A 20,915-nucleotide genomic window follows, 5' to 3' on the forward strand; every position below is an offset into this window, starting at 1 on the left:
TTCATATTTGGTTCAGGATAAATCTGTTCAAATATTTTACAGAGTTTGACTCTTTTCATCAACACTTAGTAGTAGGTTATGATTTTAAGACAAAGCAGAAATGCGATCTTTTTCACTTGCTTTAAAGGCTCAACTTAAACTCCATCACTCAATGAAACATTTCCTGGTCCCTTGAGTTAATTTCTTTTTAGCTTTTCTTCCATAGCAAGTTTCTGGGGCCTGTATGAACCACAGGACATTCTGTATGCTATAGTTAGTTGCTGGTAGATGAACATTCCCCCACTAGATGGTGGGCTATTTCCCCTAAAGTCAGGGATTATCTTATTCATCTCTGTTGCCTTTCCCTCACTGTGTTCTGGAATTAAAGCACAGAACCTAATTCAAAACAACACAAACAAAAAACCTTCAATAGTCTAAAAGTTTGAATCAATAGTCTAATTAATTTGTTATTATTTAGAGAAGATGTTTTCAGAAACAAAGTATAGTAAAATGATGGACAGTATTTCAGAGACTAGTGGGGAACAAGCTCAGGGGGAGAGCATTATGTGCAATTTGGATATTCAATAAAAATAAACATAAGGCTCTGAAGTATTATTCAATTATCATCATAAAGGTTGTCCAAAACTGGAGCAAGTTTTGACTTATTAGGGGATTCTTTAAAAAGCAGCAAAATCGAGAATAACTAGAGGCATCGGGTACATGCCTCCTCCACAGAGGAACCAAATAGTGAGTAGATAATCACACTTTGAACAGATCCTCTAAGAGAAGAGTAGAATTCAACAGAGAAGTGACAGGAAACACTTAAGGCAAAAAAGGAAAGGGAAGCCAAGACCGTCTGCTCAGCTAAGAACCTGGAGATACTCCCCAATGTGGGAAAAGGGTAAGTAAGAGATCTCAGTAGTCCACATTCCCATCATGGACTCCTGCAATCCTAGCCACAGGAGAGGCTCTCAACTCTCACGGGCCATAAGACTAACATAGAGAGCTGCCTAGAGTTGACACAAAAGCATTGCTCCATAGAAGGAGCTCATACGAGGTCCCACATACCCCCTGAGTCCTAAGCAGCTACAGCACAGTGCCATTTTGAGAGCCTAGCCTCCGCCAAACTGCAGCCTGTGCTGAAGCACAACAGTCCCTGCATCTACACATTCCTGGAGCCCCACTGACATCCCCCATGTTGGGGCACTGCTGTGGCTGGCTGTTGCTACCAGGGCTGAAGCAGTAACTATTGACAGTGGCCCTGATATCCCCAGTAGTGTGCCATCACACATTTTTATGTGTCCCACTGCTGGATGCCACTACCAGGGCCAAAGTGCAAGCCACTGGCAGTGACCCCACTTCCTTAGTAGTAGAGTCAGCATGCATTTACAAGTGTCCTAAGGACAGGTTACCCTATCCACAGCTGCTACCTGGGGATGAAGCTTGTGCTCCCTAGCCAACTACCTGCAGGTGCTGCCACTGAAAGCAACCCCACTCTTCCCAGTAGCAGGGCACCCTGCCCCTGCCTACCACAACCAGCACATGCGTGCACCACAGGGGGGCCTGAGGATAGGTCTGCCTTGCCTGGTTCCACACTCCCTCCCCCTACTGCCCAAGTATACCATTGGAAGTCCCAGAAATTAACTGGCTGTGTTCACAATGATTGGTATCTGAGCACTCCGCCCAGGTTGTGCCGACCTAACCTGCTGCTATCACCACAGCTAGTACTCACCTGCACATGCAACCTGTAGGCCTGGGGACTGGCCGTCCTAGCCCATTGCAGCCACTGCCAACACCAATGCAGACCACTTGGGAGCCAGAGGATTGTTAAGTGACTGCTACCGCCATTGTCCATGCCACAGCTTCTGCCTAGGGGCCCAAAGGCCAACCTACCTCTTGCCCCATCACTGCCACTGTTGGCACCTGGGAAAGCTATCTGAAGGCCCAAGAATCAGCCCGCCTGGAGCTGCTAACACTAGTGCCCAAGGACAGGACCATTTGGCCCACTGCTGCCACCGCTGGGGCCCAAGGACTAGCCCACTTGGCATTCCCATCCCCAGCAAAACCTCACCACAGTCTCCAATAACTGCACCCTAAGCCAATGAAAAATTCACAGACACCACTGAGGTTGTTTATAGCCAAAAAAAAATCACATAATGACTACAATATTGCATGCACCCAGAATCAGAACCAAAGTGCCCTACCAACAACCACTGCAAGTACATCTTCAGGAAAATATCCTCCTCTATGAAAACAAATTCAAAAAAATATAAGAAGCAACTGTTATACCAGATGTGTAGATATCAATTTAAGGACATGGAAACATAAAAAAGCAAGGAAATATAATACCTTCAAAAAACACAATAATTCTCCAGCAACAGGTTCCAATAAAAACAAACTTAAGATATCCCCGAAAAAGAACTCAATATAATTATATTAAAGAACCTCAGTGAGATATAAGAGAACACAGATAAACAATACAAGGAAATCAGAAAAACAATTCATAATGTGAATGAGAGGTTTACCAAAGAGATACAGATCATAAAAAAAAGAACCAAACAGAAATTCTGGAAGTAAAGAATTCATTGAATGAAATACAAAATACTTTCAAATGCTTTAAAAATAGACTAGATTGGCCAGGTGTGGTGGCTCACTCCTGTAATCCCAGAACTTTGGGAGGCCAAGGTGGGCAGATCATGAGGTCAGGAGACCAAAACCATTCTGGCCAACATGGTGAAACCCCTTCTTTACTAAAATACAAAAAATTAGCTGGGCATGTGGCATGCACCGGTAGTCCCAGCTACTCAGGAGGTTGAGGCAGGGGAATCGCTTGAACTTGGCAGGCGGAAGTTGCAGTGAGCCAAGATCGTGCCACTGCACTCCAGCCTGGCAACACAGCAAGACTCTGTCTCACAAAAAAAAAAAAAAGACTAGATCAAGGAGAAGAAAGAATTTCAGAACTTGAAGACAGGTCTTTTGAAATAACTCCATTAGATAAAAATAAAGAAAAAATGAAAAAAGAATGAACATAGCCTACATGACATATGGGACACTGTAAGGGAAACAACTTATTGAACTTTTGGTGTTCCAGAGGTGAAAATAAAATAAAAAAGATAGAAACCTATTTAACAAAATAATAGCTGAAGTGTTCCCAAGTTTGCAAGAGATTTAGACATCCAGATACAAGAAGTTCAGAGATTCACAAATAGACATGATTCTTAAAGGTCTTTACTGCATATTATAGTCAAACCGTTGGAAGTCAAAAACAAAGATAGCATTCTAAGAACAGCAACAGAAACGTGTCTAGTCACCTGTAAGGGAACCACCATCGGACTAACAACAGAAACCTTACAGGCCAGGGGAAAATGGGATGATATGGTCATAGTCCTGAAAGCGCAGGGGAAAAAAACCTGTTAGCCAAGAATTCTATACTCAGAAAACTTATCTTTTATAAATGTAGAAGAAACAAAGTATTTTCCAGATATGCAAAAACTAAGGGAATTCATCACAACTACACTGGCCCTACAAGAAATGCTTCAGGCAGTTCTACATCCAGAAGTGAAAAAATCATATCTACCAGCATGAAAACAGAAAAGTATAAAACATACTGGTAGAACAAACACATAAATGAAGAAGAGAAAGGACTCAAATGTTACCACTGCAGAAAACCACCAAACCACAATGATAAACAGTAAGAGAGAAAGAAAGAAACAAAGGATATACAGAATAACTAGAAATTAATTAATAAAATGACAGAAATAACCCCTCACATATTAATACTAACCTTGAATGTAAACAGATTAAACTTTCCACTTAAAAGATATAGACTAGCTGAATGGATTTAAAAATGACTCACTATATGCTGCCTACAAGAAGCTTATTTCACCTGTGAAAACACATATAGACTAGGCCAGGCGTGGTGGCTCATGCCTGTAATCCCAGCACTTTGGGAGGCCAAGGTGGGAAGATCACAAGGTCAGGAGATCGAGACCATCCGGGCTAACATGGTGAAACCCTGTCTCTACTAAAAATACAAAAACAAAATTAGCCGGGTGTGGTGGTGAGCACCTGTAGTTCCAGCTACTAGGAAGGCTGAGGTGGGAGAATGGCGTGAACCTGGGAGGCGGAGCTTGCAGTGAGCCAAGATCATGCCTCTGCACTCTAGCCTGGGTGACAGAGCAAGACTCTGTCTCAAAAAAACAAAAAACAAAACAAACAAAAAACCAAACCAAAACAAAACATATAGACTAAAAGTAAAGGAATGTAAAAAGATAATCCTGCAAATGGAAACCAAAAGCAAGCAGAAACACCTATACTTATATCAGATACAGATAAAACAGACTTTAATGCAAAAAACAGCAAAAATAGACCAAAAAAGGCCATTATATAATGATAAAGAGATCAACTCAGCAAGAAATACAATTCTAAATATATGTGTAGCCAACAATAGAGCACTCAGATATATAAAGCAAATATTACTAAAGAGAGAGATGAAGTCCAATACAATAATAGTTGGAGACTTCAACACCCTACTATCACCATTAGATGGATCATCTGGACAGAATATTTATAAAGAAACATTGGATTTAAACTGCACTTTATGCCAAATGGACCTAACAGACTTTTACAGAACATTTCATCCAATGGCTATAGAATACACATTCTTCTCATCAGCACATGGGACATTCTCCTGGATAGACCATATGTTAGGACATGAAACATGTCTCAACAAATTTTAAAAAACTGAAATTATATGTAGTATCTTTTTAGACCACAATGGATTAGAACTATAAATCAATAATAAGAGAAACTTTGAAAACTGTATGAATACATGGAAATGAAACAACATGCTCCAAAATGACCTCCAGGTCAAGAAAGAAATTAAGAGGGAAATCAAAACATTTCTTGAAACAAGTGAAAATCAAAACACAACATATCAAAACCTATGAGATACAACAAAAGCGGTGCTAAGAGGGAAGTTTATAGTAATAAACTTCTACATCAAAAAAGTAGAAAGATGTCATATAAAAAATCTAGTGATGCACTTCAACGAACTAGGAAAGCAAGAATAAACCAAATGCAAAATTAATAGATGGAAAGAAATAATAAACATCAGAGCAAATTAAATGAAAGAGACTGAAAATAATTACAAAGAATCAACAAAATTAGAAGTTAGTTTTTGAAAAGATAAACAAAATAGATTGCTAGCTAGACTGACCAAGAAAAAAGGAGAAAAGACCAAAATAAAGAAAATCAGAAACAAAAAAGACACATTACAATTGATACCACAGAAATATAAAGATTATCAGAAACTATAGTGAATAACTATACACTAACAAACTGGAAAACCTAGAGGCAATGGTTAAATTCATAAACACATACAACGTCCCAAGACTGATTGAGGAAGAAACAGAAAACCTGAATAGACCAATAAAAAGTAAAGAGATTGGATCAGTAATAAAAAGTCTTTCAAAAAAGAAAAGTCCAGGTCCAGATAGCTGTATTGCTAAATTCCACAAAATTTACAGAGAAGAATTTACAGCAATTCTCCTTAAACTATTCAAAAAAAAAATTAAGTGGAGGGAATTCCCCCTAACTCATTCTACAAGGCCAGCGTTACCTTGATATCAAAACCAGACAAGGACCCAACAACAAAAAAATACTACAGGTCAATATCCCTGATTAACATAGATACAAAAATTCTCGACAAAATGCTAGCAAGCCAAATCCAATATTACATCAAAAAGATAACATACCATGGCCAAGTGGGATTCAACCCAGGGATGCAAGGTTGGTTCAACATAAACAAATAAAAAAAGTGATACATTACATCGGCAGAATGTACAATAAAATCTATATGATCATCTCAATAGACACAGAAAAAGCATTTAATAAAATTCAGCATCCTTTTATGATAAAAACTCTCAACAAACTAGTCATAGAGGGAACATACCTGAACATAATGAAGGGCATATATGACAGATTCATAGCTAACATCATACTAAATGGTGAAAGGCTGAAAACCTTTCCTTTAAAAACTAGAACAAGACAAAGATGCTGACTTTACTACTCCTGTTTGATGTAGTACTGGACATTAAAGTCAGAGCAATCAGGCAAGAGACAAATAAAAGGCATCCAAATTAGAAAAGAGGATGTCAAATTGTCCTTATTTGCAGATGGCACGATCTTATATCCAGAAAAACCTAAAGACTTCACCAAAAAAGCCTTAGATCTGATAAATAAATTCAGTAAAGATACAGGATACAAATTCAACATAAAAAATAGTGTCTATATATGAATGACACACTAGCTGAAAAAGAACTCAATAAAGGAATCCCATTTACAATAACTACAAAAATACCTAGGAATAAATTTAACCAAGGAGGTAAAAGACCTCTACAAGGAAAACTACAAAACACTGATTTTTAAAAATTGAAGAAGACATAAACAAATGGAAAGACAGCCCATGCTCATGGATTAGAAAAGTTAATATCATTAAAATGACCAGACTGCTCAAACCTATCTACAGATTAAATTCAATCTCTACCAAGATAGCAATGTTGGCCAGGCATAGTGCCTCACACCTGTAATTCCAGTACTTTGGGAGGCCAAGGCCAGAGAATCGCTTGACCCCAAGAGTTTGAGACCATCCTGGAAAACATAGAGACCCCATCTCTATGAAAAATTTTAAAAATTAGTGAAGTGTGGTGGCATGGGCCTGTAGTCCCAGCTACTTGAGTGGCTGAAGTGGGAGGATTGTTTGAGCCTGGGAGATTGAGGCAGCAGTGAGTCATAATCATGCCCCTGCACCCTAGCCTTGAAGACAGAGCAAGGCATTGTCAAAAAAAAAAAAAAGATACCAATGCCATTTTTCACAGAAATAAAAAAATACATACATTGGGGGAAAGGACATCCTCTTCAATAAATGGTGTGGGGAAAATTGGATATCCACATGCAGAAGATTGAAACTAGATCTCTGTCTCTCATCATATACAAAAATCAACTCAACACAGATTATAGACTTAAATATAAGATCCCAAAATATAAAACTACTTGAAGAATACATAAAGGAAGTACTTCAGGGAAATACTTCAGGACATTGGTCTAGGCAAAGATTCAATGGCTAAGACCTCAAAAGCACAGGCAACAAAAACCAAAATAGACACATGGGACTATATTAAACTAAGAAGCTTCTGTGCAGCAAAGGAAACAATCAACATAGTGAAGAGACAACCTGTTGAATGGGAGAAAATATTTGCAAATCATTCATCTGATAATGGACTAATATCCAGAATATACAGAGAACTCAAACAGCTCCACAGTAAAACAACAACAACAAATAATAATAATGATAATTCCATTAAAAAGGGGCAAAGGACATGAATAAATATTTATGAAGAAAAAACATACAGTGGACAACAGACATATGAAAAAATGTTCCACATCACTAATCATCAGGGAAATGTGCAAGTGAAAACTACAATGAGATATCATCTCACCCCAGTTAAAACTGTTATTATTAAAAAGGCAAAAAGTGATTGAAAGACACTGGTGAGAATGTAAAGAAGAGGGAACTCTTATACACTGTTTGTGGGAATGTAAATTAGTACAATCTCTATGGAAAACGGAAGGCAGATTTCTCAAAAACTAAATGTAGAACTACCATATGACCCAGCAATCTCACTACTGCATATTTATCCCAAGGGAAAAAAAAAAAAACAATATACCAAAGAGTAGAATGATAGACACCAGATTGGGAAGGGTGTGTTGGTGGGGTTGGGGGAAGATGAAGAAAGGCTGGGTAATAGGTAAAAACTTACAGTTAGATAAAAGGAATAAATTCCAATGTTCAGTAGCAGGTGACTGTAGTTAACAACAATACACTGTATATTTCAAAATAGCTGGAAGAGAGGACTTGAAATGTTCCCAACACTTAGAGATGATAAATACTCAAGATGATGGATACCCCAAATGTCCTGAATACACATTCTATGCATGTACAAAATATCACATAAATATGCACAAATATTATATATCAATAAGCAAAAGTTTAAAAAATTTCAAGCATAAAAACAAGCAGCAATTTTTATAATTTTTGAAGTTTTGACATTTTTAAAATGTCAAAAATAACATATCTTCTAATAAAAGCAATTACTTAAAAGCACCTTAAAGACCTACTTATGAAAAATCTAGCTCTATTTTTCCAAAATTTTAATCAAAAATAATAAAATCAAGAAATAAGAATTCTGGTTAAAACTATGAATTAACTTGAACATTCAACAGTCTGGGCCTCACCATTAACCTGGCAATGACATTAAGAGCAATAATATTTGGACAGCCCTTACCTTCATGAATATACATCTGTTGAGCATCTTCAAGATGTAATAACCCCAGTAAAGATGAAGGACCTGCAAGATCATGAGCTGTAGGTTGAGGAAGATGTATGAAAAGAAAGGCTCGAGGTGATACATAGGCAAGATCAGCGTGCAATATAAAATCCTGAAACACCAAACAGTTGAGAGAATTTCATTAGAACCAAAGCACTTATGAATTTTCAATAATAAAACAAATAGTTTTTCTCCTAAGCCATACATTTATTTCGTTTCTAATAAAGCCCAGGAAATTATCAAAAGAAAAGATACAATAATATTATCTTAAGTATCATTACTGGCAAGCAACAAAAAAAGTACAATCTGTCTTCCTGAAGAAAAGTTAAAGAAACAGCATTTTTATTACCCAGTGTTTAAAACGGAATGTTTCTGTACCTTGGTTTCCTCTTTTCAAACGAAAGCATACACTAACCATTTTTACCTTCTGGTGATGGGGCTAGAGGATTTTGAAGAACAAATAAGATAATGCATGTTTACATGAGGTTATTATTGCCTTAAAACACAATCTCATTTATTTGGCATCAAAGGTGAATAGAGAATTCTACAAAAGTACATTTTCCAAATAAAAGAAGCTTTAACAAAGCAAAAATTCCATGAGTACTTAACACTTCTGCTTCCTAAAGTAAATTGCATGCTTTATTAGTTTCATAAACAGGCTCCTGGACACAATTTGAACTGCTCCTGATGACCTAAGATGCACAGTGTCTTCAGATATTATTGCCATATGGGCCGGGCATGGTGGCTCATGCCTGTAATACCAGCACTTTTGGAGGCCAAGGTGGACAGATCACCTGAGGTCAGGAGTTTGAGACCAGCCTGGCCAACATGGCCAAACCCCATTTGTACTAAAAATACAAAAATTAGCTGGGTGTGGTGGCATGCACCTGTAATCCCAGCTACTAGGGAGGCTGAGGCAAAAGAATTGCTTGAACCTGGGAGGTGGAGGTTGCAGTGAGCCGAGATTGTGCTACTGCACTCCAGCCTGGGTGACAGAGCAAGATTCCATGAAAAAAAAGAAAAAAAAGATATTATTGCCATATGAAGGGCTATTTGTTTATTTCTCAAACTTATATAGCACTATGAATTTAGAGTCTTTCAATAGGTTTGTTTGTAAGTATATTAGTTATAGAAATAATTTTTTTCATGTAACATTGGGGAAACAAGAAAATTGTCCATAACACCAACACCTTAAACAAACAATATTGTAATTTTCATGCATTCTCTTCCAGTATTTTCCTATACAATTTTTTAATTTTTTTATTAACATGCAGTAAAATTTACTGTTTTTTGGTATATTGTTCAATGAATTTAATATGTCTATAGGTTTATTTAAACACCACTACAATTAGGATACAGAACAGCCTATCTTGCCAAAAAAATTCTGTGATGCTATCCCTTTATTGCCACACCCTCCTCCACACATAAACTTGGCAAACACTTTGCTCTGTATCCTTTGGTCTGTCTTCCAAGGACATAAATGGAATCATATGTTGTGTGAGCTTTTAAGGCCACCTTCTTTCACAAAGCATAATGCTTTTAAGATTCATTCAGTTGTCATGGTTATCAATAGCATGCTCCTTCTTATTACTGAGTGGCACTCCACTTTATGGCTGCATCACTGTTTTTTTACCTACTGAGGAGCATTTGGGTTGTTTCCAGCTTTTGACATTTATGAATAGAACTGCTATAAATATTCATGTAGATATTTATATGTGAACAGAAGTTTTGATTTTTCAAGGGTAAGTATATAGGGGTAGAATTGTGTGCCATCTGGTAAATATATGCTTAACTTTATAATAAACTGAAAAACTATTTTCCAGAGTGGTTGCTTTACATTCCCACCAGCAAAACATGAGAATGTCAGTTGTTCTATACCTTTGTTGGTACTTCATATTGTTCTATATTTTTGCCATTGCAGTAAATATAGCATTTGTGAGATTTTATGTTCAATTACATTTAGCTTTAAATCAAAGACATTTTATGCTATTTAGACAACTTGATGTATATAGTCTTTCATAAACTGAAATTATTTCTATGAAACTATATATTTCTAAACGTGAGATTACTGTTTTAAGGTGTACATTAAAGATATTAAAATTCAAGATTGTATATTAAAAGGTACTAAAATGTTGCCAAATTATTTTCCTAAATTGTAACTATTTATAAGGCCACCAGCAATTTACGAAAGAAGAGTTTCACTGAACTCAGAACCAGTATGAAATAGTTTCAAAATTTGTTAATTTAAAAGATAAAATACTTTCAGTTCACATTGTTTGCAAGGCCTTAACATTTCCCCTATGTCTGCTTAGTAGCTCTATTTCTTCTTTTGTAAGTTATCCGTTCAAGTTCTTTGTTTGAAAAACAGGGGCCAGGTACAGTGGCTCATGCCTGTAATCCCAGCACTTTGGGAGGCTGAGGCAGGTGGATTACCTGAGGTCAGGAGTTCAAGACCAGCCTGACCAACATGGTGAAACCCCATATCTACTAAAAAATATAAAAATTAGCCAGGTGTGGTGGCAGGTATCTGTAATCCCGGCTACTTGGGATGCTGAGGCAAGAGAATTGCTTGAACCCGGGAGGCAGAGTGTGCAGTGAGCCGACATCACGCCATTGCACTCTAGCCTGGGTGACAGAGCAAGACTCCATCTCAAAAAAAAAAAAAAAAAAGATATAATAACTCGATTGCTTTTAAAAATTTAGGAATTACACAAAAACATATAGAGGTTAAGGAATGAAAAATCACCTGAAGTCTCACAACTTACAGGTAACCCAGAATATTTTGTTAAACGATTTAGGATATCTCTCTCAAAACTATATTCTTTAAATTGCTTCTATTTTGCCCCTCCTATCACCACATTCTTTTATGTAACGAGGTGATCACTACCTATGTGTGATTTTTGTACCCTGCTTTTTTCATGCAATAACATGTTACAGAGAGCTTTCCACAACAATAAACAAAGCTACATATCAAGAGTTAGCAAACTTGTTTGTAAAGGAACAGATAATAAATATTTCAGGCCTCTGGACCATTTGGTCTCTGTTGCAACTACTCAATTCAGCCATTACAGTACAAAAGCAGCCATGACAGCTAACATTACATAAACTAATTCATGTATAGAAAGTACACACATTAGTGTGTGTGTCTGTGTTCCAATAGAACTTTATCAACAAAACCAGGCAATAGGCTGAATTTGGCCTTTGAGCCATAGCCTGCCAACCCCTACTATGTATCACCATATATAATGGCTTCACAGAAATCCATTTTATAGATATATCATAATTTAACTAATCCCTTATTAATAGACATTTAAATTCTTCCCAAATGTTCATTATATTAGAAAGAATGCTGTGAGAATTACTTGTAAATACATTTTTTTTTTTGAGACACGGTCTCGCTCTGTCTCCCAGGCAGGAGTGCAGAGGCATGATCACAGCTTACTATAGCCTCTACCTCCCAGGCTCAAGCAATCCTCCAACCTCAGCCACCTGAGTAGCTGGGACTCCCGGTATACGGCACAACACCTGGCCAATTTTTGTATTTTGTTTTTTGTAGAGACAGGGTTTTGCCTTGTTGCCCAGGCTGATCTTGAACTTCTAGGCTTAAGGGAGTTAAGCCTTCCAAAGTTCTGGGATTATAGGCATGAACCACCACGTGTGGTTCTATAAAAACATTTTGATGTAATTGTTTGATTATCCACTTAGAATAGCTAAAATCCTGAATCAAAGAGTAGACTCATTTTACAATTTGGAATATAATGTTACACTGCTTTCCGGAAAGACTATACCAATTTATATTCTTGCACCCAATACATAAGAGTATCTGCTTCCTCAGATATTGACCAATATTGTATTTTATAAGTCTCCACCTAAAATAACAGAGTACTGTTTATATTCATATTTTTATTTAATGTATAGTGACTATATATATTTATACATCTATTTATATCTCTTATTGGTTATTTTACTCGGCTACTTTTATTTATTCTTTATGAACTGCTTTTGTGGCATCTGTCCATTTTTCTATTGGAGCATTTATTTTTCCTGTTGATTCTTAAATGCTCTTTATATACTAAAGATATCAACACTATTTTTAAATTATGTTAATTAGCTTTATACAGTCCAGTATTTTCTTTCAATACTGATTTTTTTGGCAAAGTAATTAAAAAAATTTTTAAATCAAATCTGTCAATTGCTTATTTTATACTTTGCATACATGTTATGCTTTAAAGGTCCTTTTTCAGCCCCATCAATATAAAACATATTTTCCCATATTTTCTTAAAGTTCTGGCTTTACTACTTATATACCATGTCACTTATTTGTGCATTTCCTCATCTGTAAAATGCGAGCAGAGAGTACCTACCTTATTTATTCAATAAACCATTACTGAGCACCTACTAAAGTGCTGCCTGGCACTTGGTAGTAGCCGGGAATATAGCAATGAATGAGAGGGACCAAAACCCCTAAACTAGTAGGTAAACCCCTAAACTAGTAGGGTTTACCTTCTGGTACCCACATTTATTTACAGGCTTATTAGAGGAAATGATACATGTAAAAACCTACTTGCCATTCTGGTTTGCTGGATCCTTGGGCCTTATTCTGTACTCTTTCTGCCTAGAATGTACTTTCTCTTTTCAACTGAACCCCTTTCCATCCATTAAAGCGTGGGTCTCTCCACAACAAAAGTTTCCACGTAATTCTGGTCACCCCTGAATTTATTCCTTTCCTCCTGGCTCTCCCCTCCTCACTAGCAGGCAAGCTTTCCAAAGGCAGTGGCCAGGACACCTTCACCTCTGGGTCCTTCCCTTGTCTGGCTCAGGGCCTTGCCCCTTACTAGGTCCCCTATTGGGAATGTGTCAGTGTTATTATTGACAAAAGGACCTACTCAAAAATACCTTCTTTACACAGTCTACCAGAGAATGTGAATAATTAGCTGAACATATAATTGCCCATTGTGATCCATGTAAAGAAAGAAAGAAAATGACAGGGCATATGGCAGGGTTCTACATGTACAAAGGCTGTCAAGTGGGAAGCATCATGGAAAATTCGAGGAGCTAAAAGAAGACCAGTGTGGCTTAAGGGAGAGGAGTGGCAGTGAAGGGTGGTGTAAGATGAGGTGGAAGAGGTGAAGAAGCCATGTCAGCGAGGCCTTGCAAGTCAGGGTGGAGGTGTGGCCTTCATTGTGAGAGCAACAGGAAGCTTGGCTGGTTTTAGAAAGAGAAGTGACACATGTGGAACAGAATATCAGAGCTGGGTTCAAGGCTCAACACCACTAATTTCTTGGCTCGAAATCTGCATAAGTCACTGAGCCTTAGTTCCTTAGTCACTGGGTAGAACTAGCTGCCCCTCCACCACCTCCTTTGACTAGAGGCTCCCAGGAGACACAGCCAGCTTTACAAACTGTATAGCCCTCAGAATGAAAGAAGCTGCCATTAAGATGCAAATGTCTTCTAAGAGAGCTGAGCCTCTGGGCAGAGAGGAGAGGCCAGTGGAATTGGTGCTGGAGTCTTCAAGATTTCAATCAGGGCTCCCAGGATCTTAGCAAGTTCCATAATCTCTCTGGGCTTCAGTTTCTTTCGTAAAATGAGAACACCACCCGGGTGGTTATGAGGATTCAATGAGTTGACAAATGGAAAGTGCCTATTACATAGTAAGTATTCAAAAATGATAGTTACAACTACTACTCTTACTACCACTATGGCCACTACTACTTTCCCACAACTAGCCCTCTCCTACTGCAGAGAACTTACACCAGTAACACAGTTAGAGCAACACCCCCCAAGAGGGTGCTCCTGAAATGCCTGGATTTCCTGCCAAGGGGAAGAGGAGGAGTCCACTTTGGAGAGGGTAAGCAGGCTCCGAGGAATGGGGACTCTGCTGCCTGAACATTCTCTGCAAGAGGACAGAGGGGACTGGAGGCCAAAGAAGTGGAACAGGAGTCAGAGGGGAGTAGCCATTGTGGCACGGGTAACAACCAGCTATGATGCCACAGTTAAAATTTCAAGACTTCAATAAAGGATGGTCTAGTCTCTCAAGTTTCCTCTCCTATGCTAAAAGAAGACTGGGAAAATGAAAAAAAAATTCCATCTGCCCTTCCCAGCTCTCTTCCTAACACACGTGCATACGTGTGTGCAGGCACATGCACAGAACACACAACACTTGCACATTATCGCTAGTCACCACCTTACAGCAACTGAATGGAATTTTCCTTTTCATAAAGAATGCCAAAAGACTGCTGTATTCCTAAATTCTTAGAACCACTTTATCCCTGTCCACTGGATTTAACCTTTCCAAATGGATAAGCTACTACCGTGCCCTTGGAATGCAAAGCTCAGCTTTTTCTGTTTTCAGTTTTGTTTCCAATTTTAGCTCTTCCAATCACTAGAGTTGGCATGGTTTGAATAAATTGCAGTGTTGGTATAAATATTAGCTGGTTTTGCTGGACTAGCTAAGGCAACCACCAAAAAGTTGTATTTGTCTAATGAAAATTGCAAGGTAAGGGTCTTATTTTCTTGCTAATTGTGGGTATGAGCATTAAGCCCTTTTAGGATAGCAAATACTTGTTGTACAGGTGAACAATTATCTACCTCAGTGATCTCTTAAGTTTCTAAATGACTGGGTAGTTGAAGAAAACTAAATAAATATTTAGTGAAGGCAAATGATACACTCTTAACCCTAGTTTCAAATTTAATTTGAAGCCTATCTGTTCTGTGTTTCAAATATCCTGTTTCTAGTCTTGATTCTTCCATAACCAGCTATGTGATCCTGGAAGTACCTTAACTCTTCATCTGAAAAATAAATATGGTGTCTAAATGTTTCAACAATGTCAGCGACATGAAAGACAAAGAAGAGGTAAGGAACTGTTCCAGATGAATGACAGCTAAATGCAATACGTGATCTGGAGCTGGATCCCGACACAGTCAGGGGGAAAAGCAATAAAAGACATGATTGGATTGATTGACCAAATTGGAACATGGAAGGTAGATTGCTACATTTCCTGCAATTGATAACTGCATTGTGATTATGTAAGAAAATGTCCTTCTTCTTAGGCAATACACACTGAATTATTTAGGGCACAAGGAATTATTTAGTTGATGTTTACAACTTGCAAATGGTTCAGAAACAAATATGTATATTCATACATATGTGTGGTGGGGAAGTAGAGAGAGAAGGAATGACAAAGTAAATGGGGCAAAATGCTAACTGGTAAACAGTATATCTAGGGGTTCTCTGTAGTATACTAGAAATTTCTTTGTAAGCTTAAAATTATTTCTAAAATTGGGAGGCTGAGGCAGGCAGACCACAAGGTCAAGAGATCGAGACCATCCTGGCCAACATGGTGAAACCCTGTTTCTACCAAAAATACAAAAATTAGCTGGGTGTGGTGGCATGCACTTGTAGTCCCAGCAACTCGGGAGGCTGAGGCAGGAGAATTGCTTGAACCTGGGAGGCAGAGGTTGCAGTGAGCTAAGATCAGGCCACTGTACTCCAGCCTGGCAACAGAGTGAGACTCTGTCTCAGGAAAAAAAAAAAAAAAATTCTAAATAAATGACTACATGAATAAAAGGATTGGACTACATTATAAATAAAGTTCCTTATTGTAGGATTCTATGGTTTGAAGAGGGGTGATTGCTGTAGCTGTTCTTCATGAACTCAAAAATAGCATAAAGGAGGTACCAAGCACATGGGCAGGATGGGAGAGCTCTTCTAAGGGCCCCTGTGGAGTGAGACAGTGAACACATGTGGTAGAACAGGTCTCCTTCATCAGGTGTGTAACTGGAAAGTCTAGTTCTGAGATACATATCTGCAGTGGTGGCTCAAGGGAGTGGCCCAGCTTCAACAGAGCCTTTCTTGCCTTGTACCTTCCTTTTCTTTGCTGGCTGCGCAGACGGCACTAAGCTGGCCGTGGTGCCATCAGAACCAATGCTCTGCCCTCTGCTTCTCATTTAGGACCAAGGCCTCAGGCCTTCAGAGGAAAAGAAGGGTCCATCATTCCCTCATCCCAGGTCCCCACTGATGAACATCAGCTAAGAGCACTGTTGGGTGCTTTCAGCTTTGTCTTTCTCTGTTTTTTAAAACTCTCCTTTCTCTATTAGTCATTCCAAGTATTTACATGGTCTCATTGTCGATAATATTCCCTTTCACATGTGGACTTCCCAGGGTACCATTTTTCTACACTTGTAATAGCTGGATCATCAAACGCTGAAATCTAAAGTCCAGTGAACCAGTGGTGAGGGAGAAACCTTACAAGCATATGTATCCTTGGAAGTAAGGGAGCTAGGTATTTCAGTATTATTTGCAGTTGAAAATGTTTTGTATTTTTCTTTTTGAGACATCTGAGAAACACAGGTCAATGTGAATAGTCTTCAAACATATGAAACAGGAGTAGACACAAAGATCTCTCTACTGCCATAATGTACTCCTGAAAGGCATAAGCTGTGTCTCACTCCCCTTGTACTGTTTGTAACACCCAGCTGTGATGAGTTCAAGAAATGAAGCAACAAGCCACTCTGCCCCCTGCACACTCAGCTGTGACAAACACTGAACTCACAGGTTGCAAAACCAGCAAAGCAGGGCACACACGCCTTCCCTTCAGGTGGACCTACCTGCGTGGAACCACGATCTGCTCTTATTATTTGTGGAGGAGAACTGTTGGTAGTCAGAGGAAGTGGTTTGCCTGGCCTTAAAAAGGTCTTTCTAGCCTAATAACTCTCTGTGGGTATTTGGATAATGCTCAAGAAGATAGATACATCCAATAATTCCAAACTAGAGAAATCATTTTTAAGAACAATAGTTGGGAATACAGTGTGAAAAACATCCACCTGCAATTTAAATGGTTTTGAACAGGAATGCAAACAGATGGAGTTACCAGGCAATTAAATTAAAACAATTTGACCAGTGTGCTTTTGAATTTATGCCTAATGTTAATGAAACAGTGCTTAGAAAACCAACGTAACTAACTCTTGCAGATGCTGACTGAGAATGGGATAAGATCCTCAGAAATAGAAGAGTGCAGTGGCTGGATATGAAAGGGAGACTCGCCAGGAGAATATGCAAATGTGCTTGAGGCTGGGGGAAATCAGAGAAAGGTCAAAGAAAGGGCAAGGGAAATGTACACACTCCAGCTCTCCTTCTCAAGGCTTCCAGACAAATCTCAGATGAGCACAACCCCAGTTAGCTTTCGCCCCGCCCTACCGTGTATATCACCACAGGATGCGCAACAAAAGCAGCTGGAAAGAAGAACAGAGCAACTAGATTGCAAACTGCCTCCCACAGTGCTTCTAAAATGTCTGAATGGTGAAGTAGGTTAGTTAAGCCACCCTCCAATGATACCTATGATCTGCACATTGCTTGCTCCATAGTAAAATCCCAGTACATTTGGATAGAATAAAGCATCCTCGAAAAATGAATCTACAGAGTTATAAGTTTTAGACAGAGGGTTGGGGCCAAGCTAACAACAGGGAACTAAATTTTCCCCTTTGACTCCATGAAGATGATTGTGCTGGTGGCAAGTTCATGCTGGTGGGAAGACCATTTAAACTAGAGCAGTACACTGTACCTGAAAGAAGCTCCCTCTCTGATTGACATACTTCCTTCAGAGACCATTGAAAATTGATCTGCCAAACTTCCAATGGCTTGGTGAGGTTTTTCTCAACTTTCCAAACAATGAGAATCAGTCAACGTCAGTACAGAAATATTTTTACCAGGAAAAAGTTTTTGTTGTTGTTTTGTTTTTTAACTTTTTCTTTTTTTTTTTTTTGAGATGGAGTTTCACTCTTGTCACCCAGGCTGGAGTGCAATAGCAAAATCTTGGCTCACTGCAACCTCCACCTCCCAGGCACTCGCCATCACACCCGGCTAATTTTTGTATTTTTAGTAGAGATGGGGTTTCACCATGTTGACCAGGCTGGTCTCGAACTCCTGACCTCAGGTGATCCTCCTGCCTTGGCCTCCCAAAGTGCTGGGATTACAGGCGTGAGCTACCATGCCTGGCCTGTTTCGTTTTATTTTACAGTCAAGTCTGTTCATATTGGTTTATTTGCAACCCAACTCCTTGAAGACAGCAAATAGGAGTACTGGCTGCCCTCTCCAATGGCCAAGTGAATTCAGTATAAAGATCAAGAAAATGCCAAACACATGTAACTCAATTCTCCTTGAAAAACCAGAAATGTTGGCATGAGAATGAGTTCTTAAATGTAGGGTTTTTAAAGGCAACAGTGTGGGAAAACAGCGCACTACCCCGACAATCAGTGAGCACCACTGTGTTGCTCAATTGTTTATGGGTAAGTAAGCTTGCTTGCTTATTTTGAGACATCACGGGATAGTCTGAGGTGAATGTTCTCCATTGCTAAATCAAAAGCCAACCATGGCAGCAATATTGCAGAAACTTCTCAGAGAGTTCCCTGGACCGAGAGCTTCCATGGTGTGTGCTTTTTAAAAACATCTGCAAATTCTTCGAAACTGCTCCCATCAAGAAATGGAGTCTAGTTTTCCTTCCCTTGAATATGAGTCAGATTTAGTGACCTGGTTCCAGTGAAAAATACAAGGTTGGAAATGACGTGATGTGACTACTGAGGCTGTTTATGAAAAAAGATGCAGCATCTCTCTAGCACTCTCTTGAAATGCTCACCCTTGAAATGCAGGTGCCATGCGATGAGGAGGCCAAGGCCAACTAGAGGGGCTGTGGGTATTCCAGCGGACAGCCCCAGCTGAAGTCCCAGCCAATAAGCACAAGCAGCATCAGCCAGCTGATTTTCTTATCTTCTTTCCTTCCTTCCTTCCTTTCCTTCCTTCCTTCCTTCCTTCTTTCCTCCCTCCCTCCCTCCCTCCCTCTCTCTCTCTCTCTCTCTCTCTCTCTTTCTTTCTAGATGGAGTCTTTCTCTGTTGCCCAGGCTGGAGTGCAGTGGCACAATCTCGGCTCACTGCAACCTCTGTCTCCCAGGTTCAAGCACTTTTCCTGCCTCAGGCTCCCGAGTGGCTGGGATTATAGGCATGTGCCACCACACCGGCTAATTTTTTTGTATTTTTAGTAGAGATGAGGTTTCACCATGTTGGGCACGTTGGTCTCGAACTCCTGACTTCAGGTGATCCACCCGCCTCGGCCTCCCAAAGTACTGGGATATAGGTGTGAGCCACTGCACCTAGCCTGATTTTCTATATATGACTTCAGCCATGTGTTGAGGACTCTAGACACTATGTGACTGCCCAGCCGCCATATAACTGTAACCACACAAGAGACCCTAAGTGAAAATCATCTAGCCAAGGCCAATCGACTCCTAGAACCATGAGAAATAATAATAATAATCAATAAATGTTGTTGTCTTAAGACAGAGGCCTGCAAACTATGGCCTGTGGGTAAAATCCGGCCTGCAACCTGGGTGTATGTTTTCGTACAGCCCATGAGCTAAGTAAGTATGGCTTGGTACATTTTTAAACGATTATAAAACAAAATAAAATGAATAAAAACTTGCAAAAAAGATCATAGGTGGCCCTCAAAGCCTAAAATATATATTCTCTGGCCTTTTAAAGAAAAAGTTTGCCCACTGCTGTCTTAAGCCACTAGACTTTCAGATGCTGTGTTATACAGCAACAGGCAATTGGAACCTGTAGTGCCTTTGGGACATGGAGAACTGAGGGGCAAATGCTGGATTGATAGTGTCATGAAAGTCACACTGAAAAGCTATGCCCAACTGTCATCAGCAAGTCAATATTATTCTATCAATAATTGCTATCATTCTCTCTCTCTCTCTATACACATATATATACGTATATATATATACGTATATATATATATATATGTATATATATTTAAAGACAGGGTCTCACTATGTTGCCCAGGCTGATCTAGAACTCCTGGGCTTAAGTGACCCCCCCGCCAACCTCAGGCTCCTGAGTAGCTGGGACTATAGGCATGCACCACCATGCCCAGCCATTACTAAAATTTCACAAACACACTTGCTCAGTCAAAGTAAAAGTGATGGTAATGATTTATCAACCAAGGAAAATATCTGAGACATTTATCTTAGATTTGATTCTAGTTGAACTTCAAATTCTGAGATACTCATTAATATATTTAATTATAGTAGGTAGTATTTACTGATTCTTTACTGAGTACCAGACATTGTTCCAAACTACATAAACTAGTTAATCCTCATGCCAACCCTTATTTCCATTTTACATATGAGAAAACTGAGGCACAGAGAGGTGGTATAACTTGTTCAAGATCACAAAGGTTGTAAGTGTGGAGTCAGGATTTAAATCCAGGATGGACTCTCGCATGTAGCAACTTAACCACTACACTCTGTTGTTCCTCTCCAGAAAATGCCGAATACACATGGTCTAAAGAATGCAGCTGGCTTCCAGGAAAGGGCACTGACCTCTCTGGCTGGATTTCCCTGGATGCCAGCCAAGGGTGCTGTCTATACACTTAAGAATGAGGCCTGGAACTTGAGTCTCCATCCATTTCCCCTGCATCTAGGCTCTTCAACAGCACTAAGTCTTCTGTTTGGAGGATCCCAAGTTCCCAGACTAGCCCCAAATTATGGTTG

The 20,915-nt window shown here is 39.1% G+C and overlaps 1 protein-coding gene across 2 annotated transcripts in view; it reads right to left on the reverse strand.

Moving 5' to 3' along the window:
• The window catches only part of CERS3 (ceramide synthase 3), a 145,508-nt gene that overhangs the window by 47,279 nt on the left and 77,314 nt on the right, over positions 1-20,915 (reverse strand). For both annotated transcript variants that reach the window (XM_055364227.2, XM_055364225.2), the window contains exon 11: positions 8,325-8,478. In XM_055364227.2, the coding sequence (XP_055220202.1) occupies positions 8,325-8,478 (154 nt within the window). The remainder of the gene's footprint in view (positions 1-8,324; positions 8,479-20,915) is intronic.

The sequence above is a fragment of the Gorilla gorilla genome, chromosome 16 (genome assembly GCF_029281585.2).
Source record: "Gorilla gorilla gorilla isolate KB3781 chromosome 16, NHGRI_mGorGor1-v2.1_pri, whole genome shotgun sequence".
In the NCBI taxonomy this organism is placed as follows: domain Eukaryota; kingdom Metazoa; phylum Chordata; class Mammalia; order Primates; family Hominidae; genus Gorilla; species Gorilla gorilla.